Source organism: Musca autumnalis, unplaced genomic scaffold (assembly GCF_047663935.1).
Source record: "Musca autumnalis isolate F117 unplaced genomic scaffold, ASM4766393v1 scaffold_4, whole genome shotgun sequence".
Classification (NCBI taxonomy): domain Eukaryota; kingdom Metazoa; phylum Arthropoda; class Insecta; order Diptera; family Muscidae; genus Musca; species Musca autumnalis.
In genome coordinates this window covers 44,663,826-44,687,968 of record NW_027411977.1, presented here as the reverse complement: position 1 = coordinate 44,687,968, position 24,143 = coordinate 44,663,826, and the positions used below count along the sequence as shown (strand labels likewise).

Genomic DNA, 24,143 nt, shown 5'->3' with positions numbered 1-24,143 from the left:
TCGTCTTAACTCTAGTGTAGTAAAAACTCTCCGATTTTTTTTTTTTTTTTTTTTTTTGACATATTTTCCAGTGGTAGATTTTGTTGCGCTGATCACGGGAATGTATGATTTTTGTATTCGAAATACCTATCCAAAAAGTGGTCATATGATGCGGTCTTTTTCAGGTTATATAGCCCAAAAATTGATTTTTGGACCCGGATTTTCCATAAAACCCTCAAAAAGTCGAAAATTGGGCCCATTTTTTACTTTTTAAGGGTTTTATGGAATAACGCGGGTCCATAAATCGTTTTTGGACTCTATCACTATATCACCTGAATACCAGGAAATATAAATCATGTGACCACTTGTTGGATAGGTATTTCCATACGCTTGCATAGAAAATTATACATTCCCGTGATTAGCGCAACAATATCTAACTTTAGAAAAAAATTCAAAAAAATCGGGGAGTTTTTACGCAACTAAAGTTGTTCTGTCTGTCTTTCACTCATTCAATTTATTACATAGCATTATTATATGTTTGTACCTATAGTGTGAATTTATTTTATAACAAAATAAATAATCAAATAATTATCTTACCTTCTTTCTCCCACTTTTATTTCTTATCAAAATAACTAATACCTATTTGCTGCCTTGAAATGCAGTTCTTCACACTGTAAATATGCAGTACCAAACAAAGTTCAATGCACTTGCCCATTCGTCGTCTTCTTCTTATTCCGCAAATTACGATTCTAGCTTTGCTTTATCTGCCTTTTCTAAATTGTTTACTACATTTCTTGTTTTGAATTTCACCATAACCGTAAACAAGCAAAAACAACAACTATGTACATACTTCTGCATATAATTTTTTGATGACACACTTTGGTATTGCGTTGCTGCTGCTGTTTGTTGTTGTGTTTTTAGTGTCCCTGTTATTTTCTTATTTACACTTTGCACTCACTCACTATTCATTCAAATTCACTTTTTTTGTTTTGTTTGTTATTGTTAAAATTTCATCTTGAATGTTCTGCACACCGAATTGTTTATCAATCAAAGGAAGGGTTAATGATGTTTGTTACAAACAAAAGAAAAACAAACCCCAAACTAAATTTTATTAATGAAAAATTAGCAAACACACACCTTGTTTGATGCACGGACGGACGCACGGACACTCCCCAGCAAACCATATGTCGGATGTGCGACACATCGGAACAAGTTCGGTATCAAAATCGTTCCGAATTCTGAACGAAATCGATCCGATTTCGCTCTGACATTTCGTTCCGAAATTATGTCAACCACTTCATACAACTTTCGTTAAGATATCGTTACGATTTCGAATCCGACGGCGGACGTATCGTCCGAATTTTGTTCCGATTTCGTTACGATGTCGGTACTTTTGGTTTGCTGGGTACATATGTACATAATTTATTGTAATGGGAAGTGGGAGATCTTCACACACCATTCCAAATTCCAATTAACTCATTTGGGAGACAAACGACATGAAATTGAAACATAAATTTGGCAAGAGTATCCAACGTAGAAAAGACTAACGGGATAAGAAGTTAACATTAGTTGCTTAAAAATTCTCTTTAAAATTTAAAGAGAATGAGGGCTAGGACAACAACAAAACGTAAGAAGGATTTGCAAATACAATTGTTTTTGTTTTGTGTTCTTGCGAGGTTACAGGTGAATATTCATATTTCATATTGAAGTTTATTATTTGTTTTGTTCAAATAAGACATGTAAGATGAGTTGAAAGAGTAATGAATCTCAATTTGTTTGACAGATCTTTCCGTACATTTTCCGCCAATTAAATCTTTATCATTATGTAAGGAGGTTTAGTCTAAAGTTTAGACTCTAAACGAGGGGTATAGTGCTGGCTAAGTAGATTGATAGCTCTACACGGCGCTCTTGAACCAACTTTGAATAGAAGATAGTTTTTGCGGATTCTGAAAATACAATGTTCATAGATGAGAGAAAAATAAAAAATCACAGGAGAGCTTTTTAAATAAATCACGGTCAAAGTCCACATTTTTAGGGATTTTTTAGGTTTTCACGATTTTGCTAGGAAACCGCAAGCCCTATCAAAATGGAACTACAGAAAATGTTGTAGCAGTGAAAATTCTCTACACGATTTTCGTAGGTTATACCATTTTTGAGATATAGAAGTTCAAATTGGGACAATTCACCGAATGTATCGGCTCCTTATAAAACAATATCATGACTGCAATTTCCCAACTTAAACTTATATATGTATGTATCTCAAAAATTGTACAACCAATCTTGTAGGGAATTTTCCTGTATTCCTCCAGACGTCCTTGATATCGTAACGTATACGGATGATTATAATATCTTGGCCCCAGGTACCTTCCCTAATGTCACTTGTGAAAGACTGAACTTTCATTTGACTGATCTTACCACCTTTTTCCAAGCGAGAAATATTCAAATATCCGCCACTAAGTCTACGGCCACTTTGTTCACAACATGGATTGCAGAGGTGAGCACTGTGTTGTATGTCAAGATTCTAAGGGTGAAATTCGACAGGCATAACTATCTGCGTCGTGGCATAACTATCTGCGACAAGTTAAGATGCATGTATGTAGGAATGTGGTCTCAAGTCCGTAAAGGGCAGAACCTGATTGTAGATAAACAAGTAAGAACGGCGTTAAGTTCGGCCAGGCCACGAGTTGTTTTGAAGTAAAATGGAACAATTAGTTTCCTTTCGTTTATGAAGAAGACTAAATAACAAATTTCAGCAATTTCGGTAAAACAAGGAGGCTTAACTTCAAAATACCGAAATTCTCGAGGTACCGTTCCATGAAGGCTATAACAAAACGTCGATCTATACACACAAATTTCTGGCGGAAAGTTTTTAGACTCAAAGAAGACTAAATAAAAAATGTCCAATATTTCGGTAAAACCTTCAAAATACCAAGAGGTACGCTTCTATGGGAGATATAGGAACCCGCGGACTTATACTGATAATTCTCTTCTGCAATATTTTATAACCCCATAGTAGACTAAATACTAAATTTCAGTTTTTCGGTGGGATATTGACGTCACAACCTTGAGAATTACGAAAATCGGGAGGTACCGTTCTGTGGGGGCTATATCGAAACGTGGACCTATACCAACGAATTTCAGTCAGAAAGGCTTTTACCTCCAACAAAGACTAAATACCAAATTTCATCCATTTCGGTGGGTTGCTGTGGCCACAGCCTTCAAAATATCGGAAATTGGGAAGTACCGTTCTATGAAGGCTACACTAAGGCGTGGACCTATACCGACAGATTTCATATGGCCCAAATTAAGACCAAATACCAAATTTCAGGCATTTCGGTGGAATATTGAGGCCACTTGGACCTGTACCGACAAGTTTCTGGGGGAAGTTTGATACCCCCAACCCAGACTTAATACCAAAATTCAGCTATTTCCGTGTGATAATGTGCCAAAAATCTTCAAAATACCTTTAATAGGGAGGTACCGTTCTATGGGGGTTATACTAAGGTGTGGACCTGTACCGACAAGTTTCTGGGCGACCGTTTTATACCCTCAATGAAGACTAAATACCAAATTTCAGCCATTTCGGGGGAATATTGAGGCCACAAACTTCAAAAAACTGGAAATTGGGAGGTACCGTTCTATGGGGACAATACTAAGGAGTGGACCTATACCGACAAATTTCATATGGAACGTAGAATGCCCCATATTAAGACCAAATACCAAATTTCAGCCATTTCGGTGGAATATTGAGGTCACAACCTTCAAAATACTGGAAATAGGGAGGTATCGTTCTATGGGGGCTAAATGAAGGTGTGGACCTATACCGACAAATTTCATATGGAACGTTTAATACCCCACATGAAGACCAAATACCAAATGTCAGACATTTCGGTGGAATATTGAGGCCACAACCTTCAAAATTCTGGAAATTGGGAGGTGCCGTTCTATGGGGGCTATACTAAGGCGTGGACCTCTACCGACAAGTTTCTGGCGGAAAGTTTTATATCCCCAACGAAGAGTAAATACCAAAATTTCGGTGTGATAATGAGGCAAAAATCTTCAAAATACCGTTAATAGGGAGGAACCGTTCTATGGGGCTATACTAAGGCGTTGACCTATACCGATAAATTTCATATGGAACGTTTAATGCTCCAAATTAAGACCAAATACCAAATTTCAGCCATTTCTGAGGAATATTGAGGCCACAACCTTCAAAATATTGGAAATAGGGAGGTAGCGTCTCTGGGGGCTATATGAAGGCGTGGACCTATACCGACAAATTTCTGGGAGAAAGTGTTATACCCCCAACGAAGACTTAGTACCAAATTTCAGCCATTTCGGTGTGATAATGAGGCTAAAACCTTCAAAATACAGAAAATCGGGGGTGCTGTTCTATTAAGGGAAATATGGAATATTTGTGCCCACAACCTTCAAAATACCGAAAATTGGGCGGTACCGTTATATGGGGCTATATCAAAACGTGGACCGATATTGTCAATTTGCAATACCAAACATCCTAGGAGTAATAGAAACTTCTATGGTTATATCGATTTAGAATTTTACCCTGATCAACATTATCTCCGATGAATATTTCGATGAGTTACAAACGGAATTCTGTTTTTGTCATTACGTTTACAATATAATGTTGAAAAGGTAGTAAGCTCTACCTACCATTTTTATAACCCTCTACCATAGTATGGAGGGTATATTAACTTTGTTTTCCCGATTGTAACACATTAAAATAATCATTTGCGACCTTAGGGGTCACAGCACTTCTTCACCAAAAACTATAAACATAGGTCCATGTTTAGGTATAGCCTCCACATAAGGGTACCTCCCGATTTTTGAGTGTTTTAGCTACATTGTTTAACAGAACTACCTGTAATTTGATATTTGAGTTTCCCTGCAGTTACATAACTTTTCCTCCAAAAATGTTCAAGGTAGATCCACACTTTGTTATAGACCCTATATTAAGGTGTCACCTGATTACATTTTTAGATCAGAATAGAAAATTTAGGTCTACCTACTTGTTATAAAAAAATCATTATTCCATTTTAGTTAAGAATATTTTATGTCGGAGGGTATAAAAAGTTCGCCCGGCCAAAATTAACGATTTTTTACTTGTTATTATATAATTTACGTATACAAACAAATATGTAATAAGTATATTGATCCAACATTTAAAGTTGGGGATAGAAAGAAGGTAGTTTTAGATAACTCTTTCATCCGAATATGTAGGAAGGTGTTTGGTAAATATTCCTTTTCGGAGCATATCAATATACCTAGTTTTTAAGTTTCTTTTAATGGAAATTATCAAAATCTCTACAGAAACCTGAAAAGAACAAGCGAGGATAGATACACAGGACTAACATGCTTTCGTTGGAAATATATGTAGCTGAAGAGCTTAATAGAACTGCAGACAACCTGACCGACGCTCTTGTTCGTTGTCATAAGGATTACTGTCCACTGACTTACCCTGGTACATATAGTAGTTAAGTATAAGTGTCTTGTGCAGTATGATTTCAGAAGCTGCTGCTGAAGTTAATATAAATAATACGTAATTTTAGATTTTGTTAGAAGGTTTTAGTAAAGACCCCAAGTTCCAAGTCGAATAACAACAAACGAGACAAAAAACATGTACACTGCAGAATGACACCCATGCCATTCAGTTACAGCTTTTATTTTGCTACCTATTTTCCATAATTCATCGATAAAACAAAAAATGCATTACAACACATGTAAAGTATAGATACATGTTTGTTGTTATTTATTATTACATCTTAAGCGGCACCTTCAAACATTGTTTACACATCATGTTTTTTTTTTTTAATTCAATAAAATGCTCCTACTATGTTTGTGACAAACAAACACATGTAATGTGAGTAGACAACAAACAAAATTACATTAACATTGTTTGACGTCGTCTTCCTCACCCATCCATCAATTGAGTTGAGTGTGTGAAAGCGTAGTATTTGATCAAACAATGGCAAACATAAAATTGAATGAGGAATGGGCCATACCATACCGCATACCACAAAAATTCCTAATAAACAACAAAAATAAACACACATTTTCATATCAGTCACTCACTAAAAGAAGAACAGTCAGTAAAATAACGGTAGGTACAAAACAAAAAAAAAAAACAATCAGTCAGCCTGGCTGCCTGACTGATGATACAGGTGCAATACGGTAGGCTTAAAAATTACACTTGTTTTGAAAAACAACAAAAACAGCATTCTAGTGTGTTAAGTGTTGTCAATTTTTTGGCATAGGAAAAAAAATCGCAAGAAAATCTGTTAGCGCCAATATCCACTAATATATGAGACCTAATGAAAATTTTAACGTAGTCCAGAAACTACCTATATTCTGAAGTAGACATTGTTTTAGTTCTTCTTCGTATTGAGTTGTGTGATGTGAATTCAGATAAATTTCAAAGTTACCTTGCAACACCTTAAAAACTTCCAGTCGATCAGAGCAAAATTGGCTGGGACATGACCTTTCAAAGTAAAGAACCCGTTGTGTTTTGTGTGTAGAGGAGCTACCTACCTATGAAACACATAAAAAGATAGAATTCAATTGAGACAATTTTATTTTTAATTTTTTGCCCGATTTTTTTACTAAACGGTCAATGTTTTTCGTTAAAATCAAAATTTTGACTTTGACAGTTCAAATTTTTTTTAAATAGATTATCGGGTTCTTAAAAAGCCCACAAAAATATGCGAAGATCGGCCCATACGTTTTCGAGCTTCGTTTTCAGCGCAAAAAGGGCTTCATAGCAGCTATTTAACCCAGATAAAGGCACTGGTCGTTTAAACGCCACAAAAAATGGTTAAAAAAATTGAAGTAAATCTCTGTTTTTTTTCGAATATTTTTGTGAGGTTTTATGTATTTTGTTATAGTATTGTCTGTTATCTGTCATTTCACGCTTATCAAGCTTCATTTGACCTATCAAGCTTGATTTTGAACAAGCTATTCAAAAAATCGATTTCTTGTAATTTTCGACTTTTGATGAAAAATTTTAATATGGGATAAAAATTTACTCATAAATGATGGAATCACATAAAGTCAGGGATTTGTTAGGAATATAGTAAGAGTATTTTCTCAATCAAAAATCAAGGGATTGGCATATAAGGATACACATATAATACCCTCTAAAGTTTTTGGCACTTTTAAAAGAAGGCCAGATTACAGGAAAACTGTACTTTTTAGAGAAAAAAGAAAAAACATTCTTAAAAAGTCTCAAAAATATAATTTTCATAAACAATTTTAAGTTTTTTCGCAACAAAATTCTCGGCGCTAAGTCGGTTAATATGTGCTCTTTCAGATAAAAGAAAGAGCAACTTAAAAATATTAAAAATTATGAAAAATTAGCTTTTTTTGGTTTGCACAATTAGGGATAACCCCTTAAATACTTCTCCCCTATAGGGTACATAGAGATCGCGACAAGATTGGTTCTTCCCCGATTTCACCAAGGCCATTAAGAGCCTGATCAGTAAATCTAGATATCTTGTTATGACAGTTAAGATACTTTTGATGGAAGGCTCTACTGAACTGACGGTCGCCCTAATTCGCCTAGCAAACTTTGACTGTCGCCGATTCTACCATCGGGCTCAATTCTGCCAATGTTTGTCACTCGACTACGATACCTTTAATATATGATTTTATCGAAACGTTGTTCATCGTACCATTCCTTCCAAATGTACATCAAGTTCAAGAAAGTCTATATCGGAACACCTAGTACCTCCCTCACACAAGTTCCATTTCGCTTTTCGCTAAGATAACGAGGCTTTAACCTTCAAAATATCGAAAATTGGGAGGTACCGTTCCATGGGGGCTTACAAAACGTGGGTATTTACAGATAAATTTCTGGAGGAAGAAAACTAAAAGGGGACCTGTAGTGACAGATTTTTGGGGGAAGGTTTTATAGCCGCAAAATAATACCAAGTTTCAGACATTTCGGTAAGATTATGTGGCTAAAACCCTTAAAATATCGAAAAGGAGGTCCTATTGTGAAAGGTTTCTGAGGGAAAGTTTTGTAGGACCAAACAACACTAATACAAAATTTCAGGCATTTTTGTAAGATCATGTTGCTAAAACCCTTAATATTCCAAAACTCGGGGATAACGTTTATTGAGGGCTTTACCAAAACAGGGACCTAGACTGACAAATTTCTGGAGGGAAAGTTCAAATTTCAGCGATTTTGGTCAGATTATGTGGCTAAAACCCTCTAATTTCCGAAAATCGGCAGGTATCATTTTTTTTTTGGGGGGCTGTACCAAAACGTCGATCTATACATTCAAATTTCTGGTGGAAAGTTATTAGAATCAAAGAAAACTATTTACGAAATTTCGGTAAAACCTTCAAAATACCGAAAATCGAGAGGTACGTTTCTATGGGGGATATAGGAACTCGTAAACCTACACTGATAATTTTCTTCAAGAATATTTTATAAACCCATGGACGACTAAATTACAAATTTCAGTCATTTCTGTGAAATATTGACGTCACAACTTTCAGAATTACAAAAATCGTGATGTACCGTTCTAATGTGGCTATATCGAAACGTGGACCTGTACCGACGAATTTCAGTCAGAAAGGCTTTTACCTCCAACAAAGACTAAATACCAAATTTCAGCCATTTCGGTGGGTTGCTGGGGCCTCAACCTTCAAAATACAGAAACTCGTGAGGTACGGTTCTATGGGGGCTATTTTAAGGCGTGGACCTTTACAGACAAATTCCTGGGAGAAAGTTGTATACCCCCAACTAAGACTAAGTACCAAATTTGAGCCATTTCGGTGTGATAATGAAGCTTAAACCTTCAAAATACCGATTAGTGGGAGGTACGTTCTATGGGGACTATACTAATTCGTGGACCTGTACCGGAAAATTTCATATGGATCGTTTAATACCTCAAATCAAGACCAAATACCAAATTTCAGCCATTTTGGTGGAATATTGAGGCCACAACCATCAAAATACCGGAAATCGGGAGGTATCGTTATATGAAGGCTATACTAAGGCGTGGACCTGTACCGACAAATTTCATATGGAACATTTAATACCCCAAATGAAGACCAAATACCCAATTTCAGCCATTTCGGTGAAATATTGAGGCCACAACCTTAAAAATTACGGGAAATCGGGAGGTATCGTTATATGAAGGCTATACTAAGGCGTGGACCTGTACCGACAAATTTCATATGGAACATTTAATACCCCAAATGAAGACCAAATACCAAATGTCAGCCATTTCGGTGAAATATTGAGGCCACAACCTTCAAAATACCGGAAATCGGGAGGTACCGTTATATGAAGGCTATACTAAGGCGTGGACCTATACCGACAAATTTCATATGGAACGTTTAATACCCCAAATGAAGACCAATTACCAAAATTTCAGCCATTTCGGTGGAATATTGAGGTCACAACCTTAAAAATACCGGAAATCGGGAGGTACCGTTATATGAAGGCTATACTAAGGCGTGGACCTGTACCGACAAGTTTCTGGAGGGAAGTTTTATACCCCCAGCGAAGACTAAGTACCAAATTCCAGCCATTTCTGAAGAGTATTGAGGCCACAACCTTCAAAATACCGAAAATCGGGAGGTACCGTTCTATGGGGGCAATATGAAGGCGTGTTCCTACACCGACAAATCTCTGGGGAAAAGTTTTATGCCCACAACGAAGACTAAATGCCAAATTTCAGCCATTTCTGAGGAGTATTGAGGCCACAACCTTTAAACTACCGAAAATCGGGAGTTACCATTCTATGGGGGCAATATGAAGGCGTGGACCTATAGTGACAAATTTCTGGAGAAAGTTTTGTAGCGCCAAAGAAAATCAAATTTCAACGATTTTGTTAAAATTATATGGCTAAAAATACCGAAAATCCGAAGGTACCGTTCTATCAGGTCTATATCAACACGTGGACCTATACTGAGAAATTTCTGGGGAAAGTTTTCTAGTCCCACAGAAGACTAAATACCAAATTTCAGATAGTTCAGCGGAATAATTTGGCCACAACCTTCAAAATACCGAAAATCGTAAGGTACCATTCTATGGGGGCAATATGAAGGCGTGGACCTTTACCGACAAATTTCTGGGGGAAAGTTTTATACCCTTAACGAAGACTAAATACCAAATTTCAGCTATTTCTGAGGAGTATTGAGGCCACAACCTTCAAAATACCATTTGGCGGGAGGTACCGTTCTAGGGGGGGCAATATAAGGCGTGGACCTATAGTGACACATTTCAGCGGAAGGTTTTGTAACCCCCAAGAAAATCAAATTTCAGCGATTTTGTTAAGATTATGTGGATAAAAATACCTAAAATCCGGAGGTACCGTTCTATCGGGGCTATATCAACACGTGGACCTATACTGACAAATTTCTGGGGGAAAGTTTTGTAGTCCCAAAACAGACTGAATACCAAATTTCAGACATTTCAACGGAATAATTTGGCCACAACTTTCAAAATACCGAAAATCGGGAGTTACCATTCTATGGGGGCAATATGAAGGTGTGGACCTATAGTGACAAATTTCTGGAGAAAGTTTTGTAGCCCCAAAGAAAATGAAATTTCAACGATTTTGTTAAAATTATATGGCTAAAAATACCGAAAATCCGGAGGTACCGTTCTATCGGGGCTATATCAAGGGGAAAGTTTTCTAGTCCCACAGCAGACTAAATACCAAATTTCAGATATTTTAGCGGAATAATTTGGCCACAACCTTCAAAATACCGAAAATCGTGAGGTACCATTCTATGGGGGCAATATGAAATTTTTGGGGGAAAGTTTTATACCCTTAACGAAGACTAAATACCAAATTTCAGCCATTTCTGAGGAGTATAGAGGCCACAACCTTCAAAATACCGATTAGCGGGAGGTACCGTTCTAGGCGGGGGCAATATAAGGCGTGGACCTATAGTGACACATTTCAGCGGAAAGTTTTGTAACCCCAAAGAAAATCAAATTTCAGCGTTGTTGTTAAGATTATGTGGCTAAAAATACCTAAAATCCGGAGGTACCGTTCTGTCGGGTCTGTATCAACACGTGGACCTATACTGACAAATTTCTGGGGGAAAATTGTATACCCCCTAACGAAGACTAAATACCAAATTTCTGGAACAGAGTAAAAATTTCAAGCCGATAAAGTTTAGGTGACGTAGGGGATGGAAGAGGAACGGTCCTGACCGGCTTTAACATGACAAAGCCCAGTATTTATCTTGGTACCTCTTTCATCTCAAGTGGACACTGACCACCCCGTGGTGTCACCTGGGGAACTGCCTTTAACACCCGTTAAATGTAGTGAGCTAACATGTGCGCGTTCATCCATAAGAAGGTTAAAAACTTGGGTTTGGGCGTCGGGTTAGTAACCCTCCCCTAGAAAAAAGCAGCCTTCTATGAAAAAACGAAAGTTTAGGAAATAAACAAACGAAAAAGTCATGACCCTTTTCTCGAAAAGTATGGAATTCCGCCCGAAAAACTATGTAACGTTGTGATCAGGATAACAAGGACTATCTGTGGAGAAAATGTAAACCCAATCCGCGGTGTGTCCCTAAACAACATTTAAGGCCAAGAGCCAAGTTCGTAAACATATTGAAGAAAAAATGTTAACTTTTTTCTCAATAAAAATAAAATAATAAAAATTATTGACAAATTTTCCCAGGAAATGTTGCTGAGAATAAGAAATTGCCAAGTCAAAGAACTTCGAGCGGCGAGTTTAGAAAAAAAATACCCCAAATACCATAAAAATCACCTAGTTGACATTACACTGTAATGTTGTTTATCATTTCTTGTTGTTGCTGCGTTGTGTTTTTTGCGTAATTGTGGTTATCATGAAGGGGGAGAGGGGAGTGTAATGTACGAAGTTTTTGCGCGCCCTTTTTTATAACCCATCCAACAACAACAGCGCCATACCATCAAAACATAACAAAACAAAAATATACAGAGAGGAACATTGTGGAATAATGAACTTTGATGCTCTCTTAAAAATGGTACTCTCTGCCGCAATTAAATTGTGGATTGTGTTTTCTTTATGTTCCCTCTCTCTCACGTCGTATAGATTGTTTTGAACTGGATGAACACATAAAAGGCCATTGTTCCGTTTTTTTCTGCCATGGTTCATTTCCATTTGTTCTCACTGTGACTAGTGGAAAATAAATATTTTTATGACTGCCTTGCATGGGTGTGTGTGATTGTGTGTTGGGGGATTGCCTTGCCGTTGTCGTTGTTTGTTGTGCGCAAAATACTCTGACGGTTTATTTGAATTTGGTGCGATACGGACATTGTTCATTTGTTTGATTCATTTTTAAACTGAACTTGGCGCGTATCGGACGTTTACAACGGAAGAAATAAATGTCACACAATCGTTATTGAAATTGAAAACAAGAAGTATAACAACAACAGAGATAAAAACAAACAAAACAAAAAAGTTTGTGTTTGGTAAACAACCAAAAAAATAATACATTTTTCTTTAAGAAAAATTTGCAAAACAAGAAAAGTGTTTGAATTGAAAAACAAAATTAAAGGAAACGCACAAAAAGAAAATTATTGGATTTTTCAAACAAAACAAAAATAAAATTTGTGGAAGAATATTTCCAAAAAATATTTGAAAAAATAAATGGATTAAAATTTATGCAAAAAATTGCTAAAATTTTGTGAAAAAAAAAACAAAACCTAAGTTTGAAAAATAAATAATAATTTGTATTAAAAAACAAGTGAAATAAATTACACTGTGCAACACTGGAAATGCAAACAACTTCTAATGGGCATTTTCTGAAAGTAGATATTGAGACTACAAAAACCTTAATTCCGTTTTGTGTTCTTAGATCGGGTTTAGATTTTATAGCCTCATCTAACCCGACCTAAAATGAGCCTTTTTTCCAGTGATCGGACCTTTATCTCCGAAACTAATAAGAATTTTGCTTTGCAGTCTTCAGCAATATTGTAGCCCTAAAGTAGTAGAACTTATGTGTCAAACAGATGAACTGGGAAAAGCTGCATCTAGAGCATCAAACTCGTTAAAATATAGAAAAGTTTACATAATTTCTGAAATTCTGGTCAGTAACAACTAATCTGTTGGGAGTTGAAAAAAGTAACCATTCTAAACATTTTCCAAATAATGTGACCATCAATTCTTCAGAACATTCGGAATCTCTAAAATGGTTATTTTACGTTGTTTAATGGGTATTTCATAACATACCTTTTACAAAACTTATTTCAAACAATGTTCACACAGGCTGTTTATTCTCATGTTGGGGATTTCAATGAATTATTGAAATATTTACCAAATTGTTGTTGAAAAATTTGCTATAAACAAGGCGATAGAGGCATTTTACAACAATATAATGTTCTTAAGAGTTGTGTATTACATTCCAGAGAATATTTTCCGAAAAAGTAACATTAAGAAGAATTTAACATTTTGGGAGATACACTGCGAAATATACACAAATTATAGAATTTTTAGATATATTATAAAATTTGAGGCAATAAATGCAGTTTTTCGAGTGCACTATTCCTCCAAATTGTTTCTCTTGCTCTTATCTACAAGTTTGCTGCAGATGTCAAAACAAGATTCGTATTGGTTTCAGAGATACAGCCCCGATTTGTTTTAAAACTTCGATATTTAACCATGTTTAGATGAGGCCATAAAACGCGAACCCGATCTAAGAAAACAAAACCCAAATATGGTTTTTGCCTATTGGCCCTCTACTTTCATAAAATTCTGGGCAGAAGTTGTTTGCACGCGATTGGCTCCAAAATGTTGCACAGTGTTATTAAAAAAGCAAAACAGTGTTTGAATAATAAAAAAAACAAAAAACCAACTACTTGCATAAAAAGTAGTAACTTGAAAAATCACTATTTTCCCAGAAGAAAAAAGGTTAAAGAACCTTGCGCTCTAGTGAATATATTTTTTGTTTTGATGCCTTTATCATCACATTGCAAACAACAATAATAAGAAAATAATTATAAAAAAAAACAAAATTCCCATTCATAAAAGAGAACCAAGTGAATTTTTGAAAAATTCTCTGTAAAAATAATTGAATTGAAAACAAAAAAACAAAAACGATTTTTGTAAACAAACCAAAAATCACTACAACTGCAAAGGTGTGTGTGTGTTTCAGCCCCCTCAAACATAAAGGATACCACCAAGCAACCCTCCACCTTTTTAAATAACATCCACAAACAACAGCAGCATTAAAATTGGATTGGATTTACAAGTGGAAAGTGCAAGTGGAAAACAATATTATTGCAAAAATTTATTCGGCCACAAAGCTATGTTTCGCAACAACGACATTAATATTCATATTTTAAGTGCTTTGTAAATTGTTGCAAACTTCTTTTCCTGTGTTTCTTCTACACGTTCCTTAAAATATACAAAAGGAATCCTCAAGGCTCTATACCAAATAAAGGCCTCCTCATGAAATGTAAAAGCTGGTCTAATAAAATCAACAATTTTGTTGTGCGCCGATTGAAGTTTATGAAGGTAAATATACACAAATTTTGGATACAAATAACTTAATAAAAAAAAATTAAGCAAAATAGTAAATATTATAAATCATATGGTTACACAAAAACATGTATATCGAATTTATATAGAAAAAATTGAAATAGTACCTTCTGGAACAGAACAAAAAAAAAAAAAATCCCAAAAATTTGTAAAAGTAAAAAAAAAATATGGAAATTCTGGAACAGACCAAGAAATTTGTCACATTAATTTCGATTATAAAAAATATCTCGGACAAGTTATGTTTAAAAAAATCGCCTTGGTCCCAAAAATTTCGAAAGTGGTTTTGTATCGTTAAGTGAATATTTAAGGCGTATTAGGATCCTCCGAAGTTTAGTACTTCTTTGAGTGGACATGCTAAGCAAAATTATATAATTTCTGACATTTCAAGACCTCTTTAAAGGAAAGTATGGACTTTTTCGCCAGGCAAAGCTGCTATAAGGACCGAATTTAGTACAAATTACAAATCTTTTTGAGGGGGAATTTATTAAAAGATAATTGTTTTGTAGATTTAAGTCAATAAGTGGCGGAAATTGAAAATAGTAAAAATACAAAAATTAATTGGTATAAATAAAAAATAAAACTAAAATATAAATTAAAATAAAAAAACTAAAATAAAATAAATAAATAAAAAACAAAAAATTAATAAAAATAAAAGGAAAACAAAAATAAAATGTAAATAAAAATAAATAAATGTAAAAAATAAAATGTAACTAAGAATGATATAGAAAAGATTAAATAAAAATAAAAAATGAATATAAAAAAACAAAAATTAATAAAACTAAATACCTATAAGAAAAAACTAAAAAAATAAAATAAAAAAACTAAAATAAATGAAAGTAAAACTAACAAATTAATTAAAATATGTTCTTGTGATCAGCACAAGGACCGAATTTAGTACAAATTAAAATAAATAAAAATAAATATAAATAAATAAAAAACAACAAATAAATAAAAGGAAAACAATAATAAAAAGTAAATAACTTTAAAAATAAAAAGTAAAAAAATAAAATAAAATTAAGATTAAATGAAAAATTTAAAAATAAAATATAAATAAAGATAAAAAATAAATTTAAAAATATAAAAACAAAAACATATAAAAATGAATAATAAAAAATAAAAAATAAATTAAAATAAAAACCAAAAAATAAGTAAAACTAAAAAAATAAAAATGTAGAAAAAATAAATAAATGAAAAACATTAAAATAAATGAAAAATATCTTTTTAATTTTTTATTTGCTATAAGTAGCAAAAGCAAGAAAAAGTATATAAAAATAATACTAAAAGATAATTAAGATGAAATAAAAAATATAAAAACAAAAATTAATAATAATAAAAAACAAAAAATAAATAAAAATAAAAGATAAATTAAAATAAAAAATAAACAAAAGTAAAACTAAAAAATTAATAAAAATAAAAATGTAGAAAAATAAAAAAAAAACAAATAAAAACCCAAAAAGTTATGAAGAAAGAAATACAAAAATATAAAGTAAATAAAAAACATTAAAAATGAACAGAAAATAAAAAATTAAAAACGAAAAGTGAATGAAAATAAAAAGTGAATGAAAATTAATAAAATTTAATACAAATTAAAAAAAATATTTAATAAAAATAAAAAAATAAAGACCTCAAGCTCAAAAATCTTTTGTTTTAGAACATAAAAGGTTTAATATATAAAAATAAAATATAAATGAAAAATGTATAAAAATGTCAAGACCATATCTCGGGAAGTATGGACTTCCCCCCGGAAACTATATATCATTGTGTTCAGCATCCCAAGGGCTAACTATGGTAAAAATTTCAGCCCGATCCGAGAGGTACCCATGAACAACCTATAGGTGTTAAAGTACGAAATTTCCGAAATGTCAAGAGCCATATCTTGAGAAGTATGGACTTCCCCCCGGAAAATTACATATCGTTGGAATCAGGGTCCCAAGGGCCTAAAAGGTTTAATATAAAAAATATATAAAAATAAAATGTACCTAAATGAAAAATTTATAAAAATGTCAAGACCATATCTCGGGAAGTATGGACTTCCCCCCGGAAACTATATATCATTGTGTTCAGCATCTCAAGGGTTAACTATGGTAAAATTTTCAGCCCGATCCGAGAGTTGCCCATAAACAACCTATAGGTGTTCAAGTACGAAATTTTCGAAATGTCAAGACCCATATCTCGGGAAGTATGGACTTCCCCCAGGAAAATTATATATCGTTGGAATCAGGGTCACAAGGGCTACCTATGGTAAAAATTTCGGACCGATCCAAGAGGTGCCCCAAAACGACACTTGTTCCTAAAAATAAAATTTAAATAAAAAAAAAAAAAATTATTATAAAACTAAATAATCTTGCAAGCACTCCCACTCAAGACAGCGATAAAGGCATTTTTTTTAAGCAATATTGAAATGATTCCGATGTAACTTGTAATGTTGAGATTAAATATTATTGCGAATTTCACACGATAAAAATTCCCAATTCGAGGAGCCATTCAGATTTTACATCTACAAAGTCTGATGTTGAGGCACGCTCTTTTCACAGGACCATAAAGATTAACTTCAACAAAAATGTTCAAAGGATGCTGGAACAGCCCTTAGACTGCACTTAAGCGAATATGTTGAATTTTTGTGAAGGCTTTTTCGATATAGACCCCTCCTGGAACTTATTGTGATGAGGCTCATTTGTATCGTGCATAGATAGCTTAAAGTCTGCAACTTATTATAGATTTGAATTTTTCTTCCACACAATTGACATGTTCTGTATGAGAAGCCATTGATTAATGAAACCCCACGTTGGGCGCCATTAAAATAAAACTTAATAATCTACCACTTTTTAAGATTAGTTTACAATATGCATCATAAAATTCAATTGAACATTGAGACCCCTCGTTGGGCGCCATTAAAAAATAATAATATACCTACTACTGGTTCAAATTATTTTTTTTTGTGAGGGAAGGACCCGAAGACTTTGTTCGATATAGACCCTCCTGGAACTTATTTCTCGATGAGGCTCATTTGTATTGTGCATAGATAGCATAAAGTCGGGAACTTATTTTAGATTTGAATTTTTCAAGCAATTGATTAATGAAACCCCACGTTGGGCGCCATTAAATAAAAAATGTAATAATCTACCACTATTTAAGATTAGTTTACAATATGCATCATAAAATGCAATTGAACATTGAGACCCCTCGTTGGGCGCCATTAAATATTGTTGTAAATAATTTGCAAATTGTTGGGTGCCATTAAAAAATAATAATAAAAAAAAAAAAACAAACACATTTTGAAAAGGTTCTATGCTCTTTCGATTTTAAATTCCAAAAGTAATCAAAAAAATATGTTTTTATCACAACAGGGACCTACTTGAGGTCTCAAACACACAAAAAAATCTATTATGTTTTGTTGTAAAAAGTAGTCTAAGTGACTGTCCTACTTTTTACATTTTTCTTGGATATGGAAATGGGCACCTTAAGTTATTTTTTAAGATATTAATAAAAAAAAATAGGTGCAAGAAACTAAAAAAAGGTTATGGAAAATTCATTGAACAATGAGAAACAAATCGTAATCCCACGTTGGTCGCCAATATAAATAAACATTAATAATATAAATAAACAAAATAAACATTAATAATTAATGCATAAATATTCTATCATGGCGGAAAAATAGTGAAATGGACAGCTTTATCACAATATTTATTTATTATTTTATTTTTTATTATTTGGAATTCTATAATTGCAACATTCTACATTTTACACATGCGGTACATACAATATTTTCAAGTCTCAAAAATATTTTTTTATTACAATAATTCCATAAAAATATGTCCTGCATTTATTGCAGCAGGAAATATTTTTCTTAAAACTATTTAAAAAATAATATATAGTTATTTAATTAAATTCTAAAGAAATGAACACATTTACCATAATTTTTTTTATTATTATTTTTACTTTTTTATGCGTGGTGTTAATATTTTCACAATTTTATTACCCTAATTCCATTAACATAATTTCAAAATTTAATTACAGCACCAACTTATTTTTTTTCTCGAATCTATTCCTTTTTTTATGCGCGGTGTTAATATTTTTTCTATTTATTCCAAAAAAAAGTTTCATATTTTTCATAATTTTACTACCCTAATTCCATTAAAATAATTTCAAAATTTAATTACAGCACAAACTTTTTTTTTCGGTTCTATTAAAAATGCACTACAACTTCATTAATTTCTGGTAACTTTAACAAAATTTTTATTATTTATAATTTTCTTATATACAACCCATTACAGCACCAACTTATTTTTTCTCGAATCTATTACTTATTTATGCGTGGTGTTAATATTTTTTCTATTTATTCAAAAAAAAAGTTTCATAGGTATTTTTCATAATTTTATTACCCTAATACCATTAAAATAATTTCAAAATTTAATTACAGCACAAACTTATTTTTTTCTCTCGAATCTATTAAAAATGTACTACAACTTCATTAATTTCTGGCAACTTTAACAAAATTTTTATTATTTATAATTTTCTTATTTATTTTTTCTTATCATGTGCATTGCAAATTTGTTCTTTACTCGAAAAATAAATTTCAAAAACATACCATCCTATATCCATTAAAAAAATAATTTCAAAAACATATTTTTTATTACCCTAATTCCATTAATATAATTTCAAAATTTTCTTAGTTTCCTAAAAAAACTATTAAAAATATTACTTTACATAACTATGTATTTAATTATTTTCTACTGAAAATGAGCAGCTTTACCACATTTTTTTATTATTTTTATGAGCTGTGTAATGGATATTATTTTTCTTTATACCAAACTAAAGTCTAAAAAACACATTATTACACACAAAATTTAATTACAACGCACCAAAAATAAAAACAACCAAAAAAAGCAGCACCCAACATTCCAAAATAACCTTTGAACCTTTTTATGTAAGGTGTACTTCCTTCCTTTCTCTATATGTTTTTGTTTTGTTTGTTTGTTGTAAAAATATTCTTCTGCTGTTACACATTTTTACATGAATACATTTCTCAGGGTATCTCTCTGTATGTATTTGTGTTGTAAGTATTCATTTCTGTTCCCCCCTCCCATAAAAATATTACATTCAATTTTATTTCTTCAATTTCAAACAAAACGAAAATTAAAACCGTAAATAAGCACTTTGGCCTTATCACCGAAAAAGAGATTGCCATCTTCCACCAAAAAAATGTATGACAATTAACTAAGAGAATTTTGTGGAACCTAAGAGAAAGAAAATCCATTAGTCTCTACAAATTTAAGAGTGTAAATATGTTGGAATGTTGTCGTCGGTTGGTTGTATGAAAAAAACGTAAACAAACCATTAAAATTGTCCACATATAAAAATGTGTTGTTTATTCGCCTGTGTTTGATTTTGTTGTTGTTCTCATTCGTCGTCCATCGGTTGCTTACCTTGGCTTGGTGTGTGAAAATAACCAAACAAACGACGAACAAGTCGAAACCAAAACACAACAACGACCGTAAGACAATAACAACAACAATCCGTTTTTCTTCGTTGTTGCTTGTTGTGTTTTGTAAACAGAGAATATGAGAAAAAGAGCATCAAAATGAAATACAAAACTTTTTGATTTGCTGTTGTTGTCTTGTCGTCGTTTTTTGCTGAGTTCAGCAACAAGGAAGCGAAATATTAAACTCCCCATAAGAAGACAACAATAATAACAACAACAAGTTTTAAGCTACAAAACCAAAACAATTAATAGTAAAAAATAATAATGTTGAGAATTTTGTTGAGATTCACAATGTGCTGGATGGAGTTGGAAAAAGGGGCGGGGGGATGTATAAAAATAACCTCCACTCTAATTTGAAATGAAGCTTGAAAAACGAAACCACCAACCAGACATAAACACAGATCATGTTGTTGTAAACTAGCCTAGGCTAGTGGAAGATAGGTGCTGCTGCAGACTGCAAAATTTGCAAGAAAAATGAGCACACTATGACGCCAGTATAGACAATAACAACAACACCAACAAACATGCACAGGCCATAGAAAATCAAGAAGAACATCAAGAGAGTGGCTAGATTGGCTACAAACATGCATAAATTCCGGCGACGTATGGTTAGACTAGGCTGTGTAGTAATAAATCAGTATTAAATAACAAAATTCCAACATTATGAGGCTATAGGAGGAAGTGGGTATGACGACGACGACTGCCTTGCCAAGAACATTGAAGTTAGGTGACGCAGGCTGAATAGACTACACAATGGGTTGGGTTTGAATAACCCTATCAACATATCAGACTAGGAAGATTATGGCCAAAATGGGAACAAGTGTCGTTTAGGGGCACCTCTCGGATCTGTCCGAAATTTTTACCATAGGTAGCCCTTGGGACCCTGATTCCAACGATATATAATTTTCCGGTGGAAGTCCATACTTCTCGAGATATGGGTCTTGACTTTTTTTACTTTTATCACCATTATATCCCATATCTAGGGAAGGATGGACTTCCCCATGGAAAATTATATATCGTTGTATTCAGGATGCCAAGGGCTATCTACTGTAAAAATTTCAGCCCGATCCGAGAGGTGCCCCTAAACGACATTTAAGCCCCAAAATGTTCCGAAAACCCCACCCTGGTGAAATTCTTGTAATTGGTCTGTTCCTGTACTTTTGAACTGCTCTGAAGTAAAGGAACGCTTTTCGAGAAAAAAGTGGTAAAACATAAAGGAACAGAGCTAATATAAGAAGAATGTGTAATATTTTTCGGAGTATATTGGGTCTGTCTGTGGAATAATTAGACCCACTATTTATGTTAACTATCCCATCAATGCCCAAAATGTGCAATCAAAACTTCGAAAACGTCTTTTGTCACCTACGAAAATTCTGCATACTTTTAAAAGAAATGGCAAAAAACATGGCACTATCGATTTTTTAAAAATCCAATATAGATAGTTTTGCCTATCGATATTATTAGATTAAAAGCCTTTACCTAAAATGCCTATATTAAAATGAATAGAAATTACGCGGCTTTTCGGTTTTGTGGATGTGAAAAAGTGGGTCCGTAGCTACACGTATCGGCCACCTGTCGAAGCAACCACTTTTCGTCTCTTTCATTGAAACATTTTTTTTTTCTCTGTTTTTCGACTTTTTTCTCTTTATATTCGCCCTAAATACCTACCTAACCTACCATTAATAAAACACCAATTTTGTGAACATCAGTGTAAAAAAAAACGCAACAAATCCAACATTTATTTTACACACTATCCATTACGCCTATGGTAGGGTATTCAATTGCAATTGTACTATCCATATATCCATATTTTGATCATATTTTTACTTTGTGCATGCGTGTGTCTGTCTATCTTTACCAGACAATAACAAAACCTCCAACAACCAAACAAACACACGACTCTGGGCATGCATATGCACTGTGTTGTGTTGTTTTTGTTTTATGTGTGTGCACTCATAAAATTGAGGTTACAGACTCATCGGGCAAAAACAAACGAAAACATTGCAGAAACGAAGTGGCGGCAGCAGCAGCAATAACAACATTGCAATGTAATACGACGAGACGACGATGTAATAATTACAACCGAGAGATGTCGTTGAAACGAGTCGATTGGGGGCGCTCTTGTGCATGATTCTCATACTCTGATTAACATGATTGCCGGGGATGTCCGATAAGCACCTTATTCGTGTTGTTGCACGACTGTTAGTAAACAAATGGGAGGGAGTGGGGTGCTTTGTTATTACAAAAACGAAAATTGTTGGGCATAACTGTTTTAGTGCCACAGGCAATGCAATGGAGCCTCAATTGTTTTTGTTTTTCCTTTATTTCTGTCTCACAGAGACAATTGCGTGAGTGTAATGTTGTTGTTGTTTGTTTTGTTTGGTATGGTTAAAATTAATGGCCAAACGCACCAGTTGTGTGTATTTTTTTTTGTTATTGTTGCAATTTTCCCCCATTTCTCTGAGGGTTATTCGCGTTAAATAAACAAATGAAATGCATAAAATAAACAGAAGAAAAAAAAAATAATAAAATTGTTGTTATAATTTTGTTATGGCCACAAAAATGTAAACAACTTTGACTGCGCTGCATTGCTGCGCACAGTGGCTTGGTTACTTATGGAAGATAAGCAAATTTCTCGTTGTTGTTTTTTTTTTTAAATTTCCAAATTTTGTATTTAATTGTGCCATTATTTTGATTTATTTGCATTGTTGTTTTGTTGGTTGGGGGCTTTCATGACACGATTGCAACGACAACGACGATCGTTGTCTTGATGTTGTTGGTGGTCGGCAACTTTTAATGTGGCCTCTGTTGTTTAATTTCTCCTTGTTTTGTTGTTGTTAGTGGGTTTATATTATTTTTATTCCTTGCTGCTGGTTTATTGTTGTTGTTTGACTTGTTGTTTTATATTTGTTTTGTTGTTTTTATTAACATTCACAAATATTTGCAAAATATGTGTATATGTAGCCAGCCACCAGCCATGTATTCATAAAGTGAAAGGTGTTTTACTGTATTTTTGTTTTGGCTGTCTGGCGGCTAGCTGGTTGGTTGGTTCGTTTGCTGGTTGCTTGGCTTGTTGATTTTGGGTATTTTTGTATTTCGTTTGTAGCAAAACAATTTTGTTTGTTATGTTTAATTTAGCTTGTTTTTCATTTTTTTTTGTTGTTGTGGATTATCGCGTTTCGTTCATTTGTCTTGTAAAATTTTCTCAATAAACATGGCAACAACAACAGCATAAAACAGTTTTAAAGCCTTTGCCGTTTTTTTTTTACAATTTCTTTTAGCTTTTGAATAATCTTGAATAACTAGTACACAATTATTTAATAAAAATACTGAAGATGTTGTAGACCTCTGATAATTATTTTTCTAAGTTGTTTTCTTTTATAGTTGTTGTTGTTTTTACCGATAATGGGAAAATTACATTGACTTGACAAAAATGGAGGATTCGAAATGGAGAATAATAAAATAAAATAATAATAATAATAAAAATTATAATAAAATAATAATAATAATAATAATAAACATAATAATAACATAATATTAAATAATAATATTAAAAAATACAACATAAAAATTTTGGTAATTTACTGAAGATGTAGGACCTATGAAGATAATTATTTGTCTAGGTTTTTAATTAAAAAAAAAACAAAAACAACAAGTTTCTCTTAGGAAACAATTATTGAAGGTAATTAATTTATCCAATTTTTTTTTTCCATCACACCTGCCCCCAGAAGTGTATAAAAGCTGCGACCTTTACCTACCTACCGATCGTTCGTAATGCCATTATTACTTGCGGTTTTATCTCATATTTTTGTTGAAGTGTTTGTTTTTGTTACGTTTTGTTTCGTTTTTCTTGTTTTGTTATTTTGCCTTACGGCCATAGATTGATTTTCAAAGTGAAACGACAATGACCTCAATACGAAAGACGACATTGTTGCTGCGCTGTTTTGTGTTATTGTTATTTTGTATTTAGAATTTTTTTGTCTCTCAATTTTTTTCAGTATTTTTCATGGCAAGTTTTGTAAAGCTTTTTGTTTTTTTTTTTTGGCTTGTTGTTTTGTTTTTCACATTTCTTGCTGAGTAATTAGGATTTTGTTTTTATTAAATAAATAATAAAATTTAGTACGAATTTAAGCGATTTTGCAATATTGGAGCTATAATACCGTACCGTA

At 33.1% G+C, this 24,143-nt stretch overlaps 1 protein-coding gene across 9 annotated transcripts in view; it reads left to right on the top strand.

The window, feature by feature from the left end:
• The window catches only part of Pdk1 (Phosphoinositide-dependent kinase 1), a 160,288-nt gene that overhangs the window by 52,560 nt on the left and 83,585 nt on the right, over window positions 1-24,143 (top strand). The window contains exons 1-2 of one of the 9 annotated variants that reach the window (XM_073984079.1): window positions 12,041-12,716; window positions 13,754-14,468. The exons of 2 other annotated variants lie outside the window; for them this stretch is intronic. In XM_073984079.1, the coding sequence (XP_073840180.1) occupies window positions 14,403-14,468 (66 nt within the window). In that variant the 5' untranslated portion in view covers window positions 12,041-12,716; window positions 13,754-14,402. Of the gene's footprint in view, window positions 1-12,040; window positions 12,717-13,362; window positions 14,469-24,143 lie in introns of those variants that run through there. 6 more of the 9 variants (XM_073984082.1, XM_073984077.1, XM_073984076.1 and 3 more) reach the window with 6 other exon arrangements.